General features: G+C 33.8%; 1 protein-coding gene across 6 annotated transcripts in view; it reads right to left on the bottom strand.

Moving 5' to 3' along the window:
* LOC127725530 (protein mono-ADP-ribosyltransferase PARP14-like) overlaps window positions 1–21,270 on the bottom strand; it is a 174,823-nt gene that overhangs the window by 140,823 nt on the left and 12,730 nt on the right. The window contains exons 6-9 of one of the 6 annotated variants that reach the window (XM_052232583.1): window positions 20,715–20,951; window positions 19,608–19,844; window positions 13,929–15,662; window positions 11,710–12,168 (exon numbers count right to left, since the gene is read on the bottom strand). The exons of the other annotated variants lie outside the window; for them this stretch is intronic. Coding sequence (XP_052088543.1) covers window positions 11,710–12,168; window positions 13,929–15,662; window positions 19,608–19,844; window positions 20,715–20,951 — 2,667 coding nt within the window. The remainder of the gene's footprint in view (window positions 1–11,709; window positions 12,169–13,928; window positions 15,663–19,607; window positions 19,845–20,714; window positions 20,952–21,270) is intronic. 6 annotated transcript variants of the gene reach the window in all.

Here is a 21,270-nt window from a genome sequence, read left to right as displayed (position 1 = left end):
TTTGAAGCCGATCCATAATCCAAGATGGCCGCCAGCGGGGGACTTAGTTTAACATGGGACCCTATGGGAAATACATACAAATGTCTTCTTTTAGAGAACCACTGAATGGAATGAAACCAAACATGGCATGAATGTTCCTTATGAGGTGCTGACCAAGTGTTGTTACTATGAAGCTGATCCATAATCCAAGATGGCCGCCAGCGGGGGACTTAGTTTAACATTGGACCCTATAGGAAATACATACAAATGTCTTCTTTTAGAGAACCACTGAATGGAATGAAACCAAACATGGCATGAATGTTCCTTATGAGGTGCTGACCGAGTGTTGTTACTTTGAAGCCGATCCATAATCCAAGATGGCCGCCTGCAGGGGACTTAGTTTAACATGGGACCCTATGAGAAATACATACAAATGTCTTCTTTTAGAGAACCACTGAATGGAATGAAACCAAACATGGCATGAATGTTCCTTATGATGTGCTGACTGAGTGTTGTTACTTTGAAGCCAATCCATAATCCAAGATGGCCGCCAGCGGGGGACTTAGTTTAACATGGGACCCTATGGGAAATACATACAAATGTCTTCTTTTAGAGAACCACTGAATGGAATGAAACCAAACATGGCATGAATGTTCCTTATGAGGTGCTGACCAAGTGTTGTTACTATGAAGCTGATCCATAATCCAAGATGGCCGCCAGCAGGGGACTTAGTTTAACATTGGACCCTATAGGAAATACATACAAATGTCTTCTTTTAGAGAACCACTGAATGGAATGAAACCAAACATGGCATGAATATTCCTTATGAGGTGCTGACCGAGTGTTGTTACTTTGAAGCCGATCCATAATCCAAGATGGCCTCCTGCAGGGGACTTAGTTTAACATGGGACCCTATGAGAAATACATACAAATGTCTTCTTTTAGAGAACCACTGAATGGAATGAAACCAAACATGGCATGAATGTTCCTTATGAGGTGCTGACCGAGTGTTGTTACTTTGAAGCCGATCCATAATCCAAGATGGCCGCCAGCGGGGGACTTAGTTTAACATGGGACCCTATGGGAAATACATACAAACGTCTTCTTTTAGAGAACCACTGAATGGAATGAAACCAAACATGGCAAGAATGTTCCTTATGAGGTGCTGACCAAGTGTTGTTACTTTGAAGCTGATCCATCATCCAAGATTGCAGCCAGCGGGGGACTTAGTTTAACATAGGACCCTATGGGAAATACATAAAAATGTCTTCTTTTAGAGAACCACTAAATGCAATGAAACCAAACATGGCATGAATGTTCCTTATGAGGTGCTGACCAAATGTTGTTACTATGAAGCAGATCCATAATCTAAGATGGCCGCCAGCGGAGGACTTAGTTAAACATAGGACCCTATGAGAAATACGTACAAATGTTTTCTTTTAGAGAACCATTGAATGGAATGAAACCAAACATGGCATGCATGTTCCTTTTGAGGTGCTGACCAAGTGTTGTTACTTTGAAGCTGATCCTTCATCCATGATGGCTGCCAGATGGGGGCAATGTTTAACAAAGGACCCTATGGACAATACATACAAATGACTTCTTTTAGAGAACCACATACTGAATGGATTGAAAACAAACATGGCATGAATGTTCCTTATGAAGTGCTGACTAAGTTTTGTTACTTTGAAGCTGATCCTTCATCCATGATGGCCGCCAATGGGGGGACTTCCTTTAACATAAGACCCTATGTGAAATACATACAAATGCTTCTTCTAGAGGTGCACTGAATGGAATGAAACCAAAACATGGCATAAATGTTTCTTATGAGGTGCTGATTAAGTGTTGCTACTTTGTTGCCGATTTACTGTTCAAGATGGCCACCAGGATTTTTTATTAAATTACAGGACCAATATTAAACCAAATTTGGCCTCACTCATTATTAGGGTATCTGTTATGATTTTAATCTATTTTTACATGATTTCGAAAACCAAAGTAGAATCAGGTGAGCGACACAGGCTCTTGAGAGCCTCTAGTTGAAGGTAAGTAACAGTTAACAAACTTTATCACTTATCAGTAGTTTAGAATGGTTTAAAAAAAGATCTAATAGATGTTACATGCATTATGACTTCCTCTCAAAAAGTTTGCATGTGTTTTAAAGTGGTTATTTAGCAATGTAATTTTTTCCCTCAGTATTAACATTAATTTGGAAGTAAGTTAAAGGATTTCAGTTAACCAAAATTATTTCACGTCTAATTTATATAAACAAATCCCACATCGATATATAACATGTACAACAATCAAACATCAACCCACACCAAACTGGATGTAATTGAAAGACATCTAGAGGTCAATATACAGTCTCGAACAAAAGACAAAATAAGGAAAAATATAGTGAATTTTTGAGAATTATTATTATTGCATGTATATTTGCAATATTTAAAATGTATAGTTTAAAATCTTTTGAGTTTTAGGTTCCACATACCATTTTAGAAAACTGGGATTTCATTGCAGCTAGTCTATTAGATAACATTTTATAGTTTTGAATGTTTCTTCATCAGTTAACTAAAATTAGGTGGAGGTATGTTCTTATTTCTGACAGAGTGGTACTCAACCCATATCAATTTGTGCATGAAGTGATTGATAGTTGCTAGATACTGAATGATTTTACCACAAATTTGTTAAAGTTTTAACCGGTGTATATACTTAAAATATGTTAATAAAGTTCATGTCTTCTTCAGGACTTCTGATCCAACCATGTAGTATGGCATGTTTGTGAGATATGGTTTTGGCCAGTAGGATGTTCATGAAGGACCTGTAGTACAAAGTATATCACTGGATTGAGCTCATTGTCTAAGTGTATTATTAAAGTGCTTTGCTTTGAGCTCAGTTCATTGTTATGCAATTCATTCTTTGTGAAATAAAGATTTGACAGACAACTCTCATGTACAAGGCATTGTCAAAGTAGTATCCATTCTATGTACAATGTAAGTAATAGGGAGATAAAAGCATTTTATTTAGATTTGAACCAAACATTTTTTGTCCATTAGCCAAACTAAAAAAAAAAGCACAAATTCACCAAACAATGCTACTGGCGCTACTAGCAATATGATGCTAGGTTCTTTTGTTACAGTTTATTTTTTTACATCTGTACTGCCTACTGGCGACTCAGTCCTGAGTGTAAATGGTCATTCAGTATGTTAAGAAAAAGACCAAAATTTATAAGGCCTATCTGGCCTAATTGATTTCTAAAATATATTTCATTGTACATGTTCAACATTTATCATTCATTTGTTTATTTCTAAATTTGTGTGAATTAACAGTAAATGTTAATGACTACACTTTCATACCATAACAAAACTGCCTTACTGTATTGGCATCACTTATATTTGTATCCATATAACAAAAAAAAACTGAAAAGAGAATACTTTTGCAATAGCTTTTTCATATTGAATACTAAAACTTTTTAGATATTTAGACATATTAAGTAGATGTTCATAATATCCACTTGACATTTTATCATATGACTTCTGTAGTTAGTTATGAGTCTTTGAAGCATGCTCACAAAGGTTCTTTTGTTGATATCATTTTCATACTGGTCAAAACTTTTTTTGCTTTGACCAGCTTTGGAGGAGATATTTTCAAAGAATTAATAAAAATAACACAGAAATTCACTTTCTAGCTCATCTAGCCCCAATCATCATGTCAGGCATTGTCATTACTAAAAAACATTAAATGTCTTCTAAACTGAGAAACAATTTCCACATTTAACCGAAATCTTTTACTTATGATACTGACAATCCCCCACAAAGTAATATAAATAGAACCATACAAATATTAAGCAAATACGTGTTCTCAGATACCATCTCCCATATAAAAAAATCACATTAAGAAAAAAATGAACCTTTTATGTGTTCCTCTCCTAGCTACAAAATGTATCCAAAATCAAAGATGTGGAACATATATATTCTATCATAATCATTTGGTAATTAATGCAATTAGTATCTCTTCCATGCCCATGTTGAACATAAAAAACTAAATATTACATAAACAACACCCCTAATGCTCATGTTGGTTGTCATTGTGCAACACAGTTAATACATAGAAAACATAAAACATAGAACTCCTTTTGTCATATAAAACACTGTCAAACATCCAATCATACTATCCACACTGATCTGTGTCCACACTTGTTATTTTATAAAAAAAATCTCAACAATAATTTATGAAATTAATTCGGAAATATTTTTTTATTTTATATAGGAAGTTTTATTAAATCAATGCAAAACGGTACACGTGTGTTCCTTTTCTTTCCTTCTTATGTTGTGGTTATTAGCTACGAAAAACGGTCATCTATGCTCTTTTAATTACGTCAAATTTCAATAAGCAATTAAGACTTTAACAGAATTTAGTTTTTCCCAGCATTCAACAAATCGGGTTAAAACGTCACAACCCACTAACGTATGTCAACCAAAAAAGTTACAAATACTTGATTTTCTCCGTTATTAGAAGGAATATAAATTTAAAACTTTGTGAATTTGTTTTTTATGTTAAGATGAACATATTGAGATGATAAGTAAAAAATCGCGGATATTCCCTTTAAACATTGAAATAAATTTCATTTTGGACAATTAAACAAAGCAGAAGTACTGTTCACTGAAGGTTGAGAAATCGATCTTAGACCAAGCTCAAAGGGAGATAAGCTTCATAAATCTGCACAAACAATTTTATTGCAAAACTAATAGATTTACCTGGCACTTTAAGTGTCTTCCCTAAAAAAATGTTCATGCATGGTGGGTCCATGGTGAATTTGCAACGCGGCGTGCGACGCTTTTTCAGAATTAGTTACATTACATAATTTATATGTTTAAAGCCATATACCAATCTAATTGTTTTATTATAGGTACAGCAATTCATATAAGTCATGGAATTTTAAAGTATTTATCACAGATGAGAGTAATTAATGAAAGACCGTATAAACAATAATAAAAATAATCCAGTCTGCACTAGTTATTTACAAATTAATGTCATATACACATTATTTTGTTGATATCTTCCTCTGTTTCAACTTTCCAAAGGTCACCACATATTTTTCAAAATCAAAAGCTTCTTCCTTTGGTCCTTCAATTGATATATTATATTTGTGACTGTTTTGAATTAAGGAGATCAGGTATGCATATTGACACTAAGTCAAGTAAATGATTTGAGAATGAATGCATATAATGTAATTTTATTCTTTTATTCACAATATATGTGGTTTTTGGCTCTGATTCTGACCAATGCTAATATACTAAATATATATTTTCAAGTAACTATTATTGTTGTTGTTACCAATTATGTAAATCAATTGTATCTGATTTTATGCCCTTTATGGGACCTGTAATTTGGGAAATAAAAATATTCTATTTTATTCTATTCTATATGCATAAAGCAATTGAGCACTTTTTGACATAGTCTGTTTCTCAAAGGTGATTTTCATCTGTCTGACTACAATTTGATGAAGGAGTAGACTTCTCTAACCAACTTGTCAAAAAAGTTGGGCCAGTAAGGCGACGTTTCTTTGATGGTTGCTTGGACATGGTTGTTAAACTGATGATTGTTCTTCCAATTTTGCTGATAGAATGGTTTCAGCATCAACAGCAAGTTGTTAAATAAAACTTTGAATGTCATCATTGCTTCACAGAGATTTTACAGGAAACAATAAAAAAAAATTATTTGCGTTAATTACAGAAGTCGTCAGTGAAGAATACCTGACATACTGACACACGGATGCCATATTTGGCAACTACCTGTTTGGAAGCTAAGCTGACATTTATTTCATGACAATTAACTATTTTTTTTTAAATACATCCCTGTCCAATTTATTTATAACGCTTCATAATTGTAACAAGAGTGCACACGCTGAAATGTCTCGCCTTCTTTACTAATCATTGATATTATGTTGATAGTCCTTAATATAAAGCTTTATTACAACTGTCAGATAAACTTAACATTAACCAAGTAAACTAAATATTGACCAATGAACCATGAAAATGAGGTCAAGGTCAGATGAACCATGCTAGGCAGGCATGTACAGCTAACAATTCTTCCATACAACAAATATAGTTGACCTATTGCTTATAGTTTAAGAAAAACAGACGAAAACACAAAAACTTAACACTGAGCAATGAACCTTGAAAATGAGGTCAAGGTCAAATAAAACCTGCGTGACTGACATATAGATCATAAAATATTTCCATACACCAAATATAGTTGAACTATTGCATATAGTATTAGAAAAAAAGACCAAAACTCAAAAACTTAACTTTGACCACTGAACCATGAAAATGAGGTCAAGGTAAGATGACACCTGCCAGCTAGACATGTACACCTTACAATCATTCCATACACCAAATATAGCTGACCTATTGCATGCAGTATTAGAAAAAAAGACCAAAACTCAAAAACTTAACTTTGACCACTGAACCATGAAAATGAGGTCAAGGTCAGATGACACCTGCCAGCTAGACATGTACACCTTACAATCATTCCATACACCAAATATAGTAGACCTATTGCATACAGAATAAGAAAAACAGACCAAAACACAAAAACTTAACTATAACCACTGAACCATGAAAATGAGGTCAAGGTCAGATGACACCTGCCAGCTAGACATGTACACCTTACAATCATTCCATACACCAAATATAGTAGACCTATTGCATACAGTATAAGAAAAACAGACCAAAACACAAAAACTTAACTATAACCACTGAACCATGAAAATGAGGTCAAGGTCAGATGACACCTGCCAGTTGGACATGTACACCTTACAGTCCTTCCATACACCGAATGTACTAGACCTATTGCTTATAGTATCTGAGATATGGACTTGACCACCAAAACTTAACCTTGTTCACTGATCCATGAAATGAGGTCGAGTTCAAGTAAAAACTGTCTGACGGGCATGAGGACCTTGCAAGGTACGCACATACCAAATATAGTTATCCTATTACTTATAATAAGAGAGAATTTAACATTACAAAAAATCTGATCTTTTTTTTCAAGTAGTCACTGAACCATGAAAATGAGGTCAAGGACATTGGACATCTGACTGACGGAAACTTCGCAACATGAGGCATCCATATACAAAGTATGAAGCCATCCAGGTCTTCCATCTTCTAAAATATAAAGCTTTCAAGAAGTTAGCTAACGCCGCCGCCGCCTCCGCTGCCGCCGCCTCCGCCGCCGCCGCCTCCGCCGCCGCCGCCGGATCACTATCCCTATGTCGAGCTTTCTGCGACAAAAGTCGCAGGCTCGACAAAAATCCTATCTTTCTCAAGTGAAAGAAATTTTGCCCCACTTGTGAAAAAAAACGGCAAATGAATCCGCTACACGTGAAGCTAATGTGGCCCATTGAAATAAAAATAGAACAACACAAGTTTATTCAAAACAATATTTCCGTTAATAAATACGTATATTTTGAAAGTTTTCTATCAAATCTTTTAAATATTTCATAGGACAGTCGTCTTTTTCTCGGCCCAGTCGCGGTGATGTGTATTCTTTGATAAAATCAATCAACCGCGACTAATCTAAAAATAACTGATTGTTGTGACCAATCAAAAAATAATTCATAGATGTAAATTTAGCTGATGAAGTAACTGTGAAACTTTATTAAAAAAAAATGTTTTGTCCATAATACAAGTAAGTAGTTTCATGTTTTTCCTAATCCTTTTGTTATAAATGATGCAATTTGGTTTTTAGTCTGAATTGTTTCATATTTTGTCATGTCACAGCTTTTTATAGCTGACTATACAGTAAGAGTTTTGCTCATTGCTGTTGGTGTCGACACAATTAAACTACCCACAATGGTTTACGCTCTAAAATTGTGAATTGTCATGTAACTACAAAAAAATTCATTTAAAAAAAAAAACAAGAGGCTGTCAGAGTGACAGCAAAACGGATTTTCCTGCAGAGGTCTAACCCTAAACAGTTGAGCAAGTATGGACACTACATTTAAGCTTAAAACAGCTCTGAATTTGGATTGTGATTGAATATTTGACACTGCATAGGTTTGTGACACAAAACGAATGTGGTTTAAGAACTGAAATACTTGAAATTGGACATTTAAATACCTATTATGGTCCAATATCAAAAATCTAAGTACATATTAGAATCAGCATATCAAAGAACCCCAAGAATTCAATTTTTGATGAAATCAGACAAAAGTTTAATTTAAGACCCTTTGGACCTCAATGTGGACCAATTTGATAAAGGAGCCCACAATCCAAAATCTCTCAATACATGGTTAGATTCAGCATTTCAACGAACCCCATAAATAATTTCTTTGTTGATTCAAAAAAAGTTTAATTTTGGACCCTGATTTGGACCAACTTGAAAACTGGGCCCAAAATTAATATTAAAATACAGGTTTAGATTCAGCATTTGAAAGAACCCTATATATATTTAATTTATGTTGAAATGAAACACAGGTTAATTTTATCCATAATATTTTCTGTGCAAAGGGAAATAACTCAAACTGGATAAATAGTTCTCTAAAATAAGATATGATGCAATTTTTCAAATTATAATCAATAATATAATAATAACAACCAGTGATGACTAAGTTCTCTAAAATTAGATATGATTTAACATTCAAACATTGCTAGAATCAGCACATCAAAGAAACAAAGAATTCAATTTTTTTAATTAATCAAAAGTGTAATTTAGGACCCTTTGGACCTCAATGTGGTATTAATGAAAAGAAATACAGGTTTAGATTAAGCATTTCAAAGAACCATATATATATTCAAATTTATGTTGAAATCAAACACAGTTTAATTTTGGACCTCAATTTGGACCAACTTGAAAATTGGGCCCAAAATCAGAAATCTAAATATATGTTTATTAATAGACAATATAAGCTTAGTTTTTAAAGGAGTTTACTTCATCCAAAAAAAATATATATAGCATTCAGAAAATTAGTTTTTACAGAATAACAAACAAACTTGCCACAAAATTCTACAAACAATTTACCAAAGAAAAGAAGAAAAAAATCCACAATTTTATATATCATTAATACAATGTCATTTCAAAATCTATAAAACTATAACAGAATGCTGTTACGAAGTCTCCCAAACAAAGCTCCAATAATTCGTCATTCCCATTGTCGCTTGACATTGGGCAATGTCCAGTACAAATTGGTTTGTGATATGCATTAGTGACGCTTATGGATTGACCCTGTTTGTCATTCAAATCTTCTTGAAATTACGAACAGGAATTTATATGGTATAGGGGTGGAGATCTCGACCGTTTACAAGTTCTCAAAAGGGGGGTGATCCCCAGGGGACTCTCCCTTTATTTCATATGATTTGTTTTTTTGTCTTGTGCAAGAATATATATGGTTTAGGGGTAGGGATCTTGACCGTTTACAAGTTCTTAAACAGGAGGCGGTGGGGGTGACCCCAGGGGACTCGCCTTATATTTCATTTGATTTGTTTTATGGTCCCATACAAGAATATATATGGTTTCCGCATGGGGATCTTGACCGTTTACAAGTTTTCAAAAAGAAGGTGGGGTGGGTGTTACCCCAGGGGATTTCCCCTTAATTTCATTTGATTTGTTTTATTGTCCCATTCAAGAATATATATGGTTTAGGGGTGGGGATCTAGACCGTTTACAAAATATCAAAAAGAAGAGGGGTGGGGGTGACCCCCATGGACTTCCCCTATATTTCAGTTGATTTGTTTTATTGCATACAATAATATATATGGTTTAGGGGTGGGGATCTCAACCCACTTACAAGTTCTCAAACAAGAGAAGGTGGGGATGACCCAAGGGGACTCGCCTTTTTTTTTTATTTGATTTTTGTTATTGTCCCATACAAGAATATATATGGTTTAGGGGAAGGGATCTCGACCGTTTACAAGTTCTTAAACAGGAGGGGGTGGGGTGACCCCAGGAGACTCACCTTGAATTTCATTTGATTTGTTTGATTGTCCAATACAAGAATATATATGGTTTCTGCATGGGGATCTTGACCGTTTACAAGTTTTCAAAAAAAAAGGGGGGTGGGGGTGACCCCAGGGGACTCCCCCTCAATTTCATTTGATTTGTTTTATTGTCCCATTCAATAATATATATGGTTTAGGGGTGGGGATCTCTACTGTTTACAAGTTATCAAAAAGAAGGGGGGTGGGGGTGACCCCCATGGACTTCCCCTATATATTATTTGATTTGTTTTATTGTCCCATTCAAGAATATATATATGGTTTAGGGGTGGGGATCTCGACAGTTTACAAGTTCTTAAACAGGAAGGGGTGGGGTGACCCCAGGGGACTGGCCTTTTATTTCATTAGATTTGTTTTATTGTCTATTGAACAATATATATTGTTTCGGGGTGGGGATCTTGACCGTTTACAAGTTTTCAAAAAGAGGGGGGTGGGGGTGACCCCATGGACTTCCCCTATATTTCATTTGATTTGTGTTTTTGTCCGGTACAAGAATATATATGGTTTAGGGGTGGGGATCTCGACAGTTTACAAGTTCTTAAACAGGAAGGGGTGGGGTGACCCCAGGGAACTGGCCTTTTATTTCATTAGATTTGTTTTATTGTCTATTAAACAATATATATGGTTTCAGGGTGGGGATCTTGACCGTTTACAAGTTTTCAAAAAGAGGGGGGTGGGGGTGAACCCATGGACTTCCCCTATATTTCATTTGATCTGTGTTTTTGTCCGGTACAAGAATATATATGGTTTAGGGGTGGGGATCTCGACCGTTTACAATTTCTCAAACAGGAGGGGGTGGGGGGTGACCTCAGGGGACTAGCCTTTTATTTCATTTGATTTGTTTTGTTGTCACATACAAGAATATATATGGTTTCAGGGTTGGGATCTTGACTGTTTACAAGTTTTCAAAAAGTAGGGGGGTGGGGGTGAACCCGGGGACTCCCCAAATATTTCACTTGATTTGTTTTATTGTCCCATACAAGAATATATATGGTTTAGGGGTGGGGATCTCAACCGTTTACCAGATAAAAACACATTCTCAAATTGAAAGGGGGTGGGGGTAAGAATATATATGGTTTAGGGAGACTTATTATCTACAAAATGTCTAATAATGAACAGTAAATTTCAAATTTCATTTATACAGTCCTACTAGTAAATTTCAAACTTTATATATTATCAGGAAACAGAAAATTTTCAAATAAATCTGTTACTCCAATGATATTATATGCCAAGATATAACCCAGATCTAATTAATAATTAATAATGTAATTAACTTCAAAATGTCTAATAATATAGCTTATAATCATTACCACTTAGGAAATAGATAATTTTCAAATAAATCTGTCACTCCAATTTTTATTGTGAGATAAGACATTATGCTTAGTCATAAAAAAGATAACAAGAGTAAAATATTTTAAAATTCCACTTTTGGATATTAAAAATGGTGATAACTCACAAAAGAGATATACTAATATCTTGAAAATTGAACTAGACCTTCATTAAGTCCCAGAAAACAACATATTTAAATTTGAAAAAAATTTGTTCAAGCGTTTTCATGTTATTGTGCTGACACTGTTTGGCAGCCGCCCGTAGATCCGCCCAGCCATCCGCCGTACATCACCATTTTAATAACCGATATTTCCTTCGAAAATCCAGTTAAAAATAGTATCTCACAAAATGACATTTAATCCCTTTGAAGAAGATTAACTAAAATTCTTTTAACATTACATAAAATTACCTGAATAACCACCACCAGATGGTATTTTTCCTCCTCCATCTGTTCTCTTTCCAAAAACCTTGTCCCCAGCCTTCACAAACAGGTCTACAGAATTCTCATTGACTTCACAAAGGTAAACTCTCTGAATTGTGCTGCCCCTATTACTACTGAAATAATCATTAACTGTCTGGGCAATCACCCTGGTTGCCTGGTTTGCTGGGTAACCAAAGATTCCTGTACAAAGAGCTGGGATTGCAACACTGGTATGCTGATTTTGTTCTGTTTCAACTAATGCTGTTTCAACACATTGATGAAGTCGTTCTTCTTCTCTATTAGAACCTCCCTGCCATACTGGTCCTACAGCATGGACAATCATTTGACATTTTAATGTTCCAGGTCCAGAACTTAAACATTCTCCCTCAGATAACTGACCATAATTACTTGTATACTGGTCACATTCATCTTGTATGCTTTTTCCACCTATACAATTACAGAAATGTTTCAATTAAATGCATCACTTCAAAAACAAGGTGAATTTACAATGATAAAGGAGTTGTTGCGGTTAAGGCCCATTTCCACCCAACTATCAGGACTATAAAGTAAATTATTTCACGCGTTTTAAGTTGATACATTATCATATAAGAACGCGAAACATAACAATTTTTTTCTAGCTTTTCTTACAATTCACCTGAGATCATGGAAATATGCTTAGAATGCAGGATTTTACCCCTAACAAGACATTTTAGTCAGGAAAGAACATTTTTTCATTTTATTTTGCCTGAGCATAATATCTTTTTAAAATCTTAATCCTTAAATTTCTAATTCTCAATTTAGACGAGAACAAGAGGCTGTCAGAGTGACAGCAAACCGGATTTTCCTGTAAGAAAATGATATTTGCAAATCTGGACCCCCAAACAGGATCAAGTAAAAATATATATATATCGCATTCAGAAAATTAATTTATACAGAATAACAAACACACCCACAACAAAATTCAAAAAAAGAAAAGAAAAAAAAAATTTCCAACATATCATTTATCATTAATACAATGTCTTTTAAAAATCTATAAAACTTATCTGTAATTATCTTCAAAATGTCTAATAATGAACAGTAAATTTCAAACTATATTTATACTGTCCTACAGAGCTTAATATCAACAACACTTAGGAAACACAAAATTTTCAAATAAATCTGTCACTCCAATTATAATTTTGTGATTGATAATTACCACATGCTTTGTTATCTTAAAAACACTAAGGGTAATCAAACTTTATATATATAATAAATAGTTCCCAATATTTTTTCTTTCATTTGTCACAAACTAATATCTGCAACTTACCTATCAATGTCAACAACTTCATCTACACAATGTAATGTAATGAAATATATCCTTTAATAAAAATAGATTATTATCTAATGAAAATGTTATTTGCAAATCTAGACCCCCAAACAGGATCAAGTAAAAATTAAACATTAACACACCCAACAAAAATAAAATACCACATAACAACTGTGACATCTACCTTCAAAACACACATGACTTAAAAAAAATAGTTATAAAGAAATTTTTGACAACTCCTGACTAAAATCAATTGAACAGATACAATCATTGATAGACTATCTATTCATATACTTATTAATTACACCATTTCTGTTCAAAGGGAAATAACTCAAAATAAAAATAAATCATATAATAAATATCACTTTTCCCTACCGAAAGGTCTACAACTCAACAATGAGAAAAGCTAAAATCGTGAAAATTGAACTTGACCTTCATTTAGTCACAGGAAACACCATATCTAAATTTGAAAAGATTTCATCAAAGTGTTTTCATGTTAATGAACGGACACTGTTTGGCAAACCGATAATTTACATTTATATATTAAACAGTTCAGTTCATAATAAGCATGTGTACTAAGTTCAAGTTGATGAGAACCCAAACTACTTTCGACGAAAGCTCTAACCTATTTAAACTAACACTTTAATTTGATACTGTATGGACAGACACATTAATGGATGAAAGCAAAGACCAGAAAAAGGTGGGGAAAATTTTAAGATCAATGAAGCAATAAAAAAATCATAAATTGAAATGATCATAATATACCATGCCATGACAGACATCATGACAAATGACATTTCACAATAAACTATACTGGAAATTAAAGAATAAGCAGGAGTGATATCAAATGCTATGGCCAGTATATAGTTTCTTTTCCACAAGAGGCAAAGCTGCTACTTACCTTTATTAACCAGCACCTTGGCAAGACCGCCACTGTGAGCCAAATCTTTATTAGCTGCATTGACAATAACATCCACATCCAGACCAGTAATATCACCCTTCACGACAATGACCTCTTGACCTCCCGTACCACAAAACACTGGTCTCTCATCTGAACCAGCACCTCCCCTACGTCGAATATGACCTGCTGACCTTTCATCTTCATCACTATTACTACTGATAACAACTCCCGCATGTTTGCTAACTTGCTTCAGTTTTGTTTTTCCTTGGTTACAATTCATTAATTCTTGTAAACCTGGTTTGTCCATAGAATGCTTGGTTTTATATATTTTCTGCACTAGTGCTTCCACCTCATCTTCAGCATCCTTTATTCCCTCTGCATTGCCTTTAACCAGAATACCATCACTCTTTACAGCAACAATGATGTTTCTTTTCCTTAAGTCTTTCTCCAGATTTTCTACTTCATCTTTCATTTCCTCCTGAAGAAATTTCAACAAAGAAGGTGGTAGATCAATAGTTATCTCTGTTTCTGTATTTGTAAGAAAAAAATCTTGTATTTTTTCTTTAATCAGTCCTGCTTCACCTTGTGTGTTACAATATACAGTTATCTGTCCTTGCTGGTTTGTGACAATTTCAGCTACAACAGATTTTCTCTCAAATTCATTCTGGATTGCCTGTACATGTTGCTTCCATTTTTGAGAACTTAGCATGAACTTCTGTACACTGTCAACATCGACTTTGACCTCCACCACACAGTCTTTTAAAATGTCTGCTGCAGCTACGGCTTCTTCATCGGACATTGAATACATAAGTATGGTATTATCCTGGATTTCCCAAACCCCAATTAGACTACTGCGCTTTAGTTTTGCTGCTATTGATTTTTGTAAATCCTGTCTTTTCAAAAACTGAATGTAGCCTGGTGTTTTCTTACCAATTGATGCTGATGCTATGTTACTCAGTGTTTCATACATAGTAACCTTGGCTTTGATGATGTTTCCAGATATCCCTGTAAATGTAATAACATGCTTTTTTGTGTCTATCTTTATCTCCATTTGCTCAAACTCTTGCCTGATCTTGTTTGAGAAGTGAGAAAATGACAAAACGAATAACTGGTGACGTTTCAGACTCACTTCTTCCTGAACTAATTGTTTTTTTCTATCAAGATCTACGGACACTTCATCATTTATTCTTTTTACTTTATCTGAGACTTCTTTTACAGGGGCTGAGTGGCCAGTTATTATAATTTCACAAGTAGGTTGATTCTCCAAATTAACAGTAACACCATCAGGATCTGATATGTGAATTTCTCGAAGTTTTTGCATCACAGGACTCCAAGCTTCTTGTAGTGTAGAGTGAATCTCCTTAACCAACAAATTCACAAATGAATCAATGTGCATTCTAGTATCTATTTCCCATGTTTTTGCAAGTTTTCGACAATCTTTCGTTTCCTTTGTTATAGTGCATTCTACAATTATTTTGTTTTCTCGGGGTGATGCTGGCCATGTTATTTTAGAATGAGATTTTTCCAACTGTTTTTCAAGTGTTTCCTTTTTATGAACTGAGTTTCTCAAAAAACACATTTTATATTTGTCAATGTCAGTAATAACTAAAGGTGGCAATGGTTTGAACTTTGGTCCTTCAGTATCAGCTGGGACTCCAAGACAATCATAGAAGACGTTCACATTCAGTGTACAGTTGTCAATGGTATGGGATCTCTTACAGGCAAGCAAGGCATCTACAATACATGAATATAAACTGTAACATAGTAATTAAGCATCCAAAATTAATTGTTTCGCACATCAGACCATAGTGTTACCTTAAATACTTATCAATTCTATACAGTTATAATAAATAGTTGATTTCCCAATAACCTCCTTTGTTTCAAATTTTAGTATTTTGTAAAGGGAAACATCTTCTTGTTTAGACTAATTGATTCCCTGTCTATAAAAACAAGCAACATGCATTGCATGGGTTTAGACAATACTAAATAATTTTAACTAAAACTTATAGGACCCCTTTATACTTTATGCAAGTCATTTTCACACCCCTTACTTATCTAACATGCCTTAATTCTGAATTCTGTCCTATCTTTATATCAGGAGTTTTGACATAGAGTCATGGGTTAACAGTCAGAAAGTCACAAAACTGATAGGACAACAAAAGGCTCTTAAGATTCTCAATGACTCATCTGTAAAAGATATGCCATTCTGATAAAAAATTATAAAATTCACAATCTGTTATTTCATTTTATTATATATTGTATTTTGAATCAATTTTGAAGTGCAAAGTTTGTACCTATCTTGTATATAAAAGCACAAAAATATGTAAAATAATCGTAAAGTAAGGATAATAACTCCTTCAACAATCACCCAATGATTTCAGCCATTTTTGTAGCTCTTGTATAGCTGATAATTTTTACCAAACAATGTTATAAGGGCACCAACTCAAATGAAGACTGATGTTTATTTTTTTGGTGTAGATGATATTGGTTTTGTTGGGTTTTTTTTGGATTGCTGATCATTTTTGCTGCCTATATTGTTTATCTTTTGGTTATAGCTTTTAAAATAATTGGCAACAAGAGGCTGTCAGAGTGACAGCAAACCGGATTTTCCTGCAGAGGTCAAACCCTGAACAGTTGAGCAAGTATGGACACTACATTTAAGCTTAAAACAGCTCTGAATTTGGATTGTGATTGAATATTTGACACAGCATAGGTTTGTGACACAAAATGAATGTGGTTTGAGAACTGAAATACTTGAAATTGGACATTTAAATACCAATTAAGGTCCAATATCAAAAAAGTACATAAAAGAATCAGCATATCAAAGAACCCCAAGAATTCAATTTTTGATGAAATCAGACAAAAGGTTAATTTAAGACCCTTTGGACCCCAATGTGGACCAATTTGATAAAGGAGCCCACAATCCAAAATCTCTCAATACATGGTTAGATTCAGCATTTCAAAGAACCCCATAAATAATTTTTTTGTTGAAGTAAACAAAGTTTAATTTTGGACCCTGATTTGGACCAACTTGAAAACTGGGCCCACAAATCTAATATTTAAATACAGGTTTAGATTTAGCATTTGAAAGAATCCTATATATATTTAATTTATGTTGAAATGAAACACAGGTTAATTTTATCCATAATATTTTCTGTGCAAAGGGAAATAACTCAAACTGGATAAATAGTTCTCTAAAATAAGATATGATTCAATTTTTCAAATTATAATCAATAATATAATACCAACAACCAGTGATGACTAAGTTCTCTAAAATTAGATATGATTTAACACTCAAACATTGCTAGAATCAGCATATCAAAGAACCAAAGAATTCAATTTTTGATGAAATTAATCAAAAGTGTAATTTAGGACCCTTGGGACCCCAATGTGGTATTATCTTATTAATAATGAAAAGAAATACAGGTTTAGATTAAGCATTTCAAAGAACCCTGTATATATTCAACTTATGTTGAAATCAAACACAGTTTAATTTTGGACCCCAATTTGGACCAACTTGAAAACTGGGCCCAAAATCAGAAATCTAAATATATGTTTATTAATAGACAATATAAGCTTAGTTTTTAAAGGAGTTTACTTCATCAAAAAAAAAATGTATATAGCATTTAGAAAATTGGTTTTTACAGAATAACAAACAAACTTGCCACAAAATTCTACAAACAATTACCAAAGAAAAGAAGAAAAAAATTCCAAAATTTTATTTATCATTAATACAATGTCATTTCAAAATCTATAAAACTTATCAGTAACAAGAAATAATTGTAACAGAATGCTGTTACGAAATCTCCCAAACAAAGCTCCAATAATTCGTCATTCCCAGTCCAGTACAAATTGGTTTATGATATGCATTAGTGACGCCTATGGATTGACCCTGTATGTCATTCAAATCTTCTTGAAATTACGAACAGGAATTTATATGGTTTAGGGGTGGAGATCTAGACCGTTTACAAGTTCTCAAAAGGGGGGTGATCCCCAGGGGACTCTCCCTTTATTTCATATGATTTGTTTTTTTGTCCTGTACAAGAATATATATGGTTTAGGGGTAGGGATCTTGACCGTTTACAAGTTCTTAAACAGGACGGGGTGGGGGTGACCCCAGGGGACTCACCTTTTATTTCATTTGATTTGTTTTATGGTCCCATACAAGAATATATATGGTTTCCGCATGGGGATCTTGACCGTTTACAAGTTTTCAAAAAGAAGGGGGGTGGGGGTTGCCCCAGGGGATTTCCCCTTAATTTCATTTGATTTGTTTTATTGTCCCATTCAAGAATATATATGGTTTAGGGGTGGGGATCTAGACCGTTTACAAGTTATCAAAAAGAAGGGGGGTGGGGGTGACCCCAATGGACTTCCACTACATTTCATTTGATTTGTTTTATTGCATACAAGAATATATATGGTTTAGGGGTGGGGATCTTGACCGTTTACAAGTTCGCACACAGGAGGGGGTGGGGTTGACCCCAAGGGACTCCCCTTTTATTTTTTATTTGATTATTTGTTTTATTGTCCATACAAGAATATATATAGTTTCAGGGTGTGGATCTTGACTGTTTACAAGTTTTCAAAAAGAAAGGGGGTGGGGGTGACCCCCATGGACTTCCCCTATATTTCATTTGATTTGTGATATTGTCCCATACAAGAATATATATGGTTTAGGGGTGGGGATCTCGACTATTTACAAGTTCTTAAACAGGAGGGGGTGGGGGTGACCCCAGGGTACTCGCCTTGTATTTCATTTGATTTGTTTTATTGTCCCATACAAGAATATATATGGTTTCGAGGTAGAGATTTTGACCGTTTACAAGTTTTCAAAAAGAAGGGGGGTGGGGGTGAACCCGGGGACTCCCCAAATATTTCAATTGATTTGTTTTATTGTCCCATACAAGAATATATATGGTTTAGGGGTGGGGATCTCAACCGTTTACAAGATAAAAGCACATTCTACAATTGAAAGGGGGTGGGGGTAAGAATATATATGGTTAAGGGAGACTTAATTATCTACAAAATGTCTAATAATGAACAGTAAATTTCAAATTTCATTTATACAGTCCTACTAGTAAATTTCAAACTTTATTTATACAGTCCTACAGATCTTATCAGAAAACAGAGAATATTTTCAAATAAATCTGTCACTCCAATGATATTATATGCTAACATATAACCTAGATCTAATTAATAATTAATAATGTAATTAACTTCAAAATGTCTAATAATATAGCTTATAATCACTACCACTTAGGAAATAGATAATTTTCAAATAAATCTGTCACTCCAATTTTTATTGTGAGATAAGACATTATGCTTAGTCATAAAAAAGATAACAAGAGTAAAATATTTAAAAATTCCACTTTTGGATATTAAAAATGGTGATAACTCACAAAGGAGATATACTAATATCTTGAAAATTGAACTAGACCTTCATTAAGTCCCAGGAAACAACATATTTAAATTGGAAAAAAATTTGTTAAAGCATTTTCATGTTATTGTGCTGACACTGTTTGGCAGCCGCCAGTAGATCCGCCCAACCTCCCGCCGTACATCACCATTTTAATAACCGATATTTCCTATCAAAATCCGGTTAAAAACATAAAAATTGTTTTTAAATCGTTTTTCAAGGACCATCTCTCCCTAGTTATTTGATATGGCTTTATCTACCTTCTGCGTTTTCAAAGTATATAACGCAACAATCGTCATCTCTATTCATATTGACATCAGTGACACCCTCTACACCAGATTTCCTTTTATTATCAAAGTAATATTCCAGTCCACTTTCTGTTGTTTTCTCACTGAAACCTCTGACTACGATACAGTTTGTCACAACTACAGGGTGAACTGTCAGGTAGTTTTTGTCTAAAGCTTTCTTCTTACATGCTGTTTGAATATCTCCAATATCTGGTGGGAAAAAAACAATCCATGTGGTGAAGATAAAAAATAATTCAAAAACTTATTATGTAGTATAATATGAAATAGAAGTGATTTATTGCACAGGATCCTTACCTGCACAAAAAAATACCAATACAAAAGAACAGTTCTCTTCTTTATTTCAATTAAAAAGAACTGAGCTCCAATGCCCCCCCCCCCCCTTTTTAACCCACATTGCACATATACTATATATCTAAGGTATAAGGGCAATTACAAAAAAAACCCACTTTTTTCAATTTTTTCAAATTTTTTATTTATAATATACCTTAAGAGAAAAGAAGGCTTCAGAGCAAATGTACTGTGATTTCAATTAAAATTAATATTTCCATGTTACATTGGTGAAATAAAACTATGGTATAAGTTTAATTAAATTCTGGCAATATTAAGAGCACTAACAATGCAATTTTCCATATAATCAATATTTCCAAGGGGCATGGCTCTTTCTTTAAAATGAATTGATCAGCCTTGATTTTTAAACTTGTTAAAGACATTGTTGATGTAGCTCTATAATATAAATTTCATAAATATCTGGCATGACTTGTAAACATTATATAGAGCTCTCATAATGCAATATTTCTTAAAATGAATATTTCCAAGGTGCATAACTCTTTTAAAAATGATTAATCGGCACTGACTTTCAAACTTGTCCAAGACATTGCTGATGTAATCCAATGATAAAAGTTTCATAAAATTCTAGCTAAAATTAAATATTGTACACATGAGAGTGCTTACAATGCAAATTTCCACAAAATTAATGTTTCCAAGGGGAATAATTTCTATGTCTCCTGATAACTGTCCGTATATATAAATGGTTAAATATAAATTGTTAATATTGTAAACCTATAGGTTCACAAAATGTGACAATAGCCTTCTCAGAATCCTCGTCACCAAAGTCTACGTCCTCCACATCAAATTTCGTCCTGGCTTCCAGGAAGTTTATTATGCTGTCTTTGGTTGTCTTTGAGCTAAACCCTTTGACTAATGCTTTGTTTGGATATCTTTTGAGTGGAACATGTCTTTTAACTTGTAATTTGGCACCATCTACTATGTGACTCTTTGACAAAACTGTTTCAACAGCTGAAATAATAAATTAAGTCTTTATCAGCAAAACATTTCTACATGTTATTGTTGCAGGTTATTATCATTGATAAAAGATTAAAGCTTCTATCTAGACTGTATAACAGTATTTCTCAAAAACATTATATATTAATAAATAATATTAATTATAATGATAAATACAACTGCTTGATCTCCTCCATTAGGTCTCAATTATTGCACAAATAGAAATTGCATGCAAGTTTTATCTTTATGTTCTATCTAAACTAATGGCAGCATGGATTGAAGACTTCAAGGCTAATGTAATAAATTCAGACCAACTTTTGTTAACCTTAAGATT

The sequence above is a fragment of the Mytilus californianus genome, unplaced genomic scaffold (genome assembly GCF_021869535.1).
Source record: "Mytilus californianus isolate M0D057914Y unplaced genomic scaffold, xbMytCali1.0.p SCAF_15, whole genome shotgun sequence".
Lineage (NCBI taxonomy): Eukaryota > Metazoa > Mollusca > Bivalvia > Mytilida > Mytilidae > Mytilus > Mytilus californianus.
This window is presented reverse-complemented; position numbering and strand designations above follow the sequence as displayed.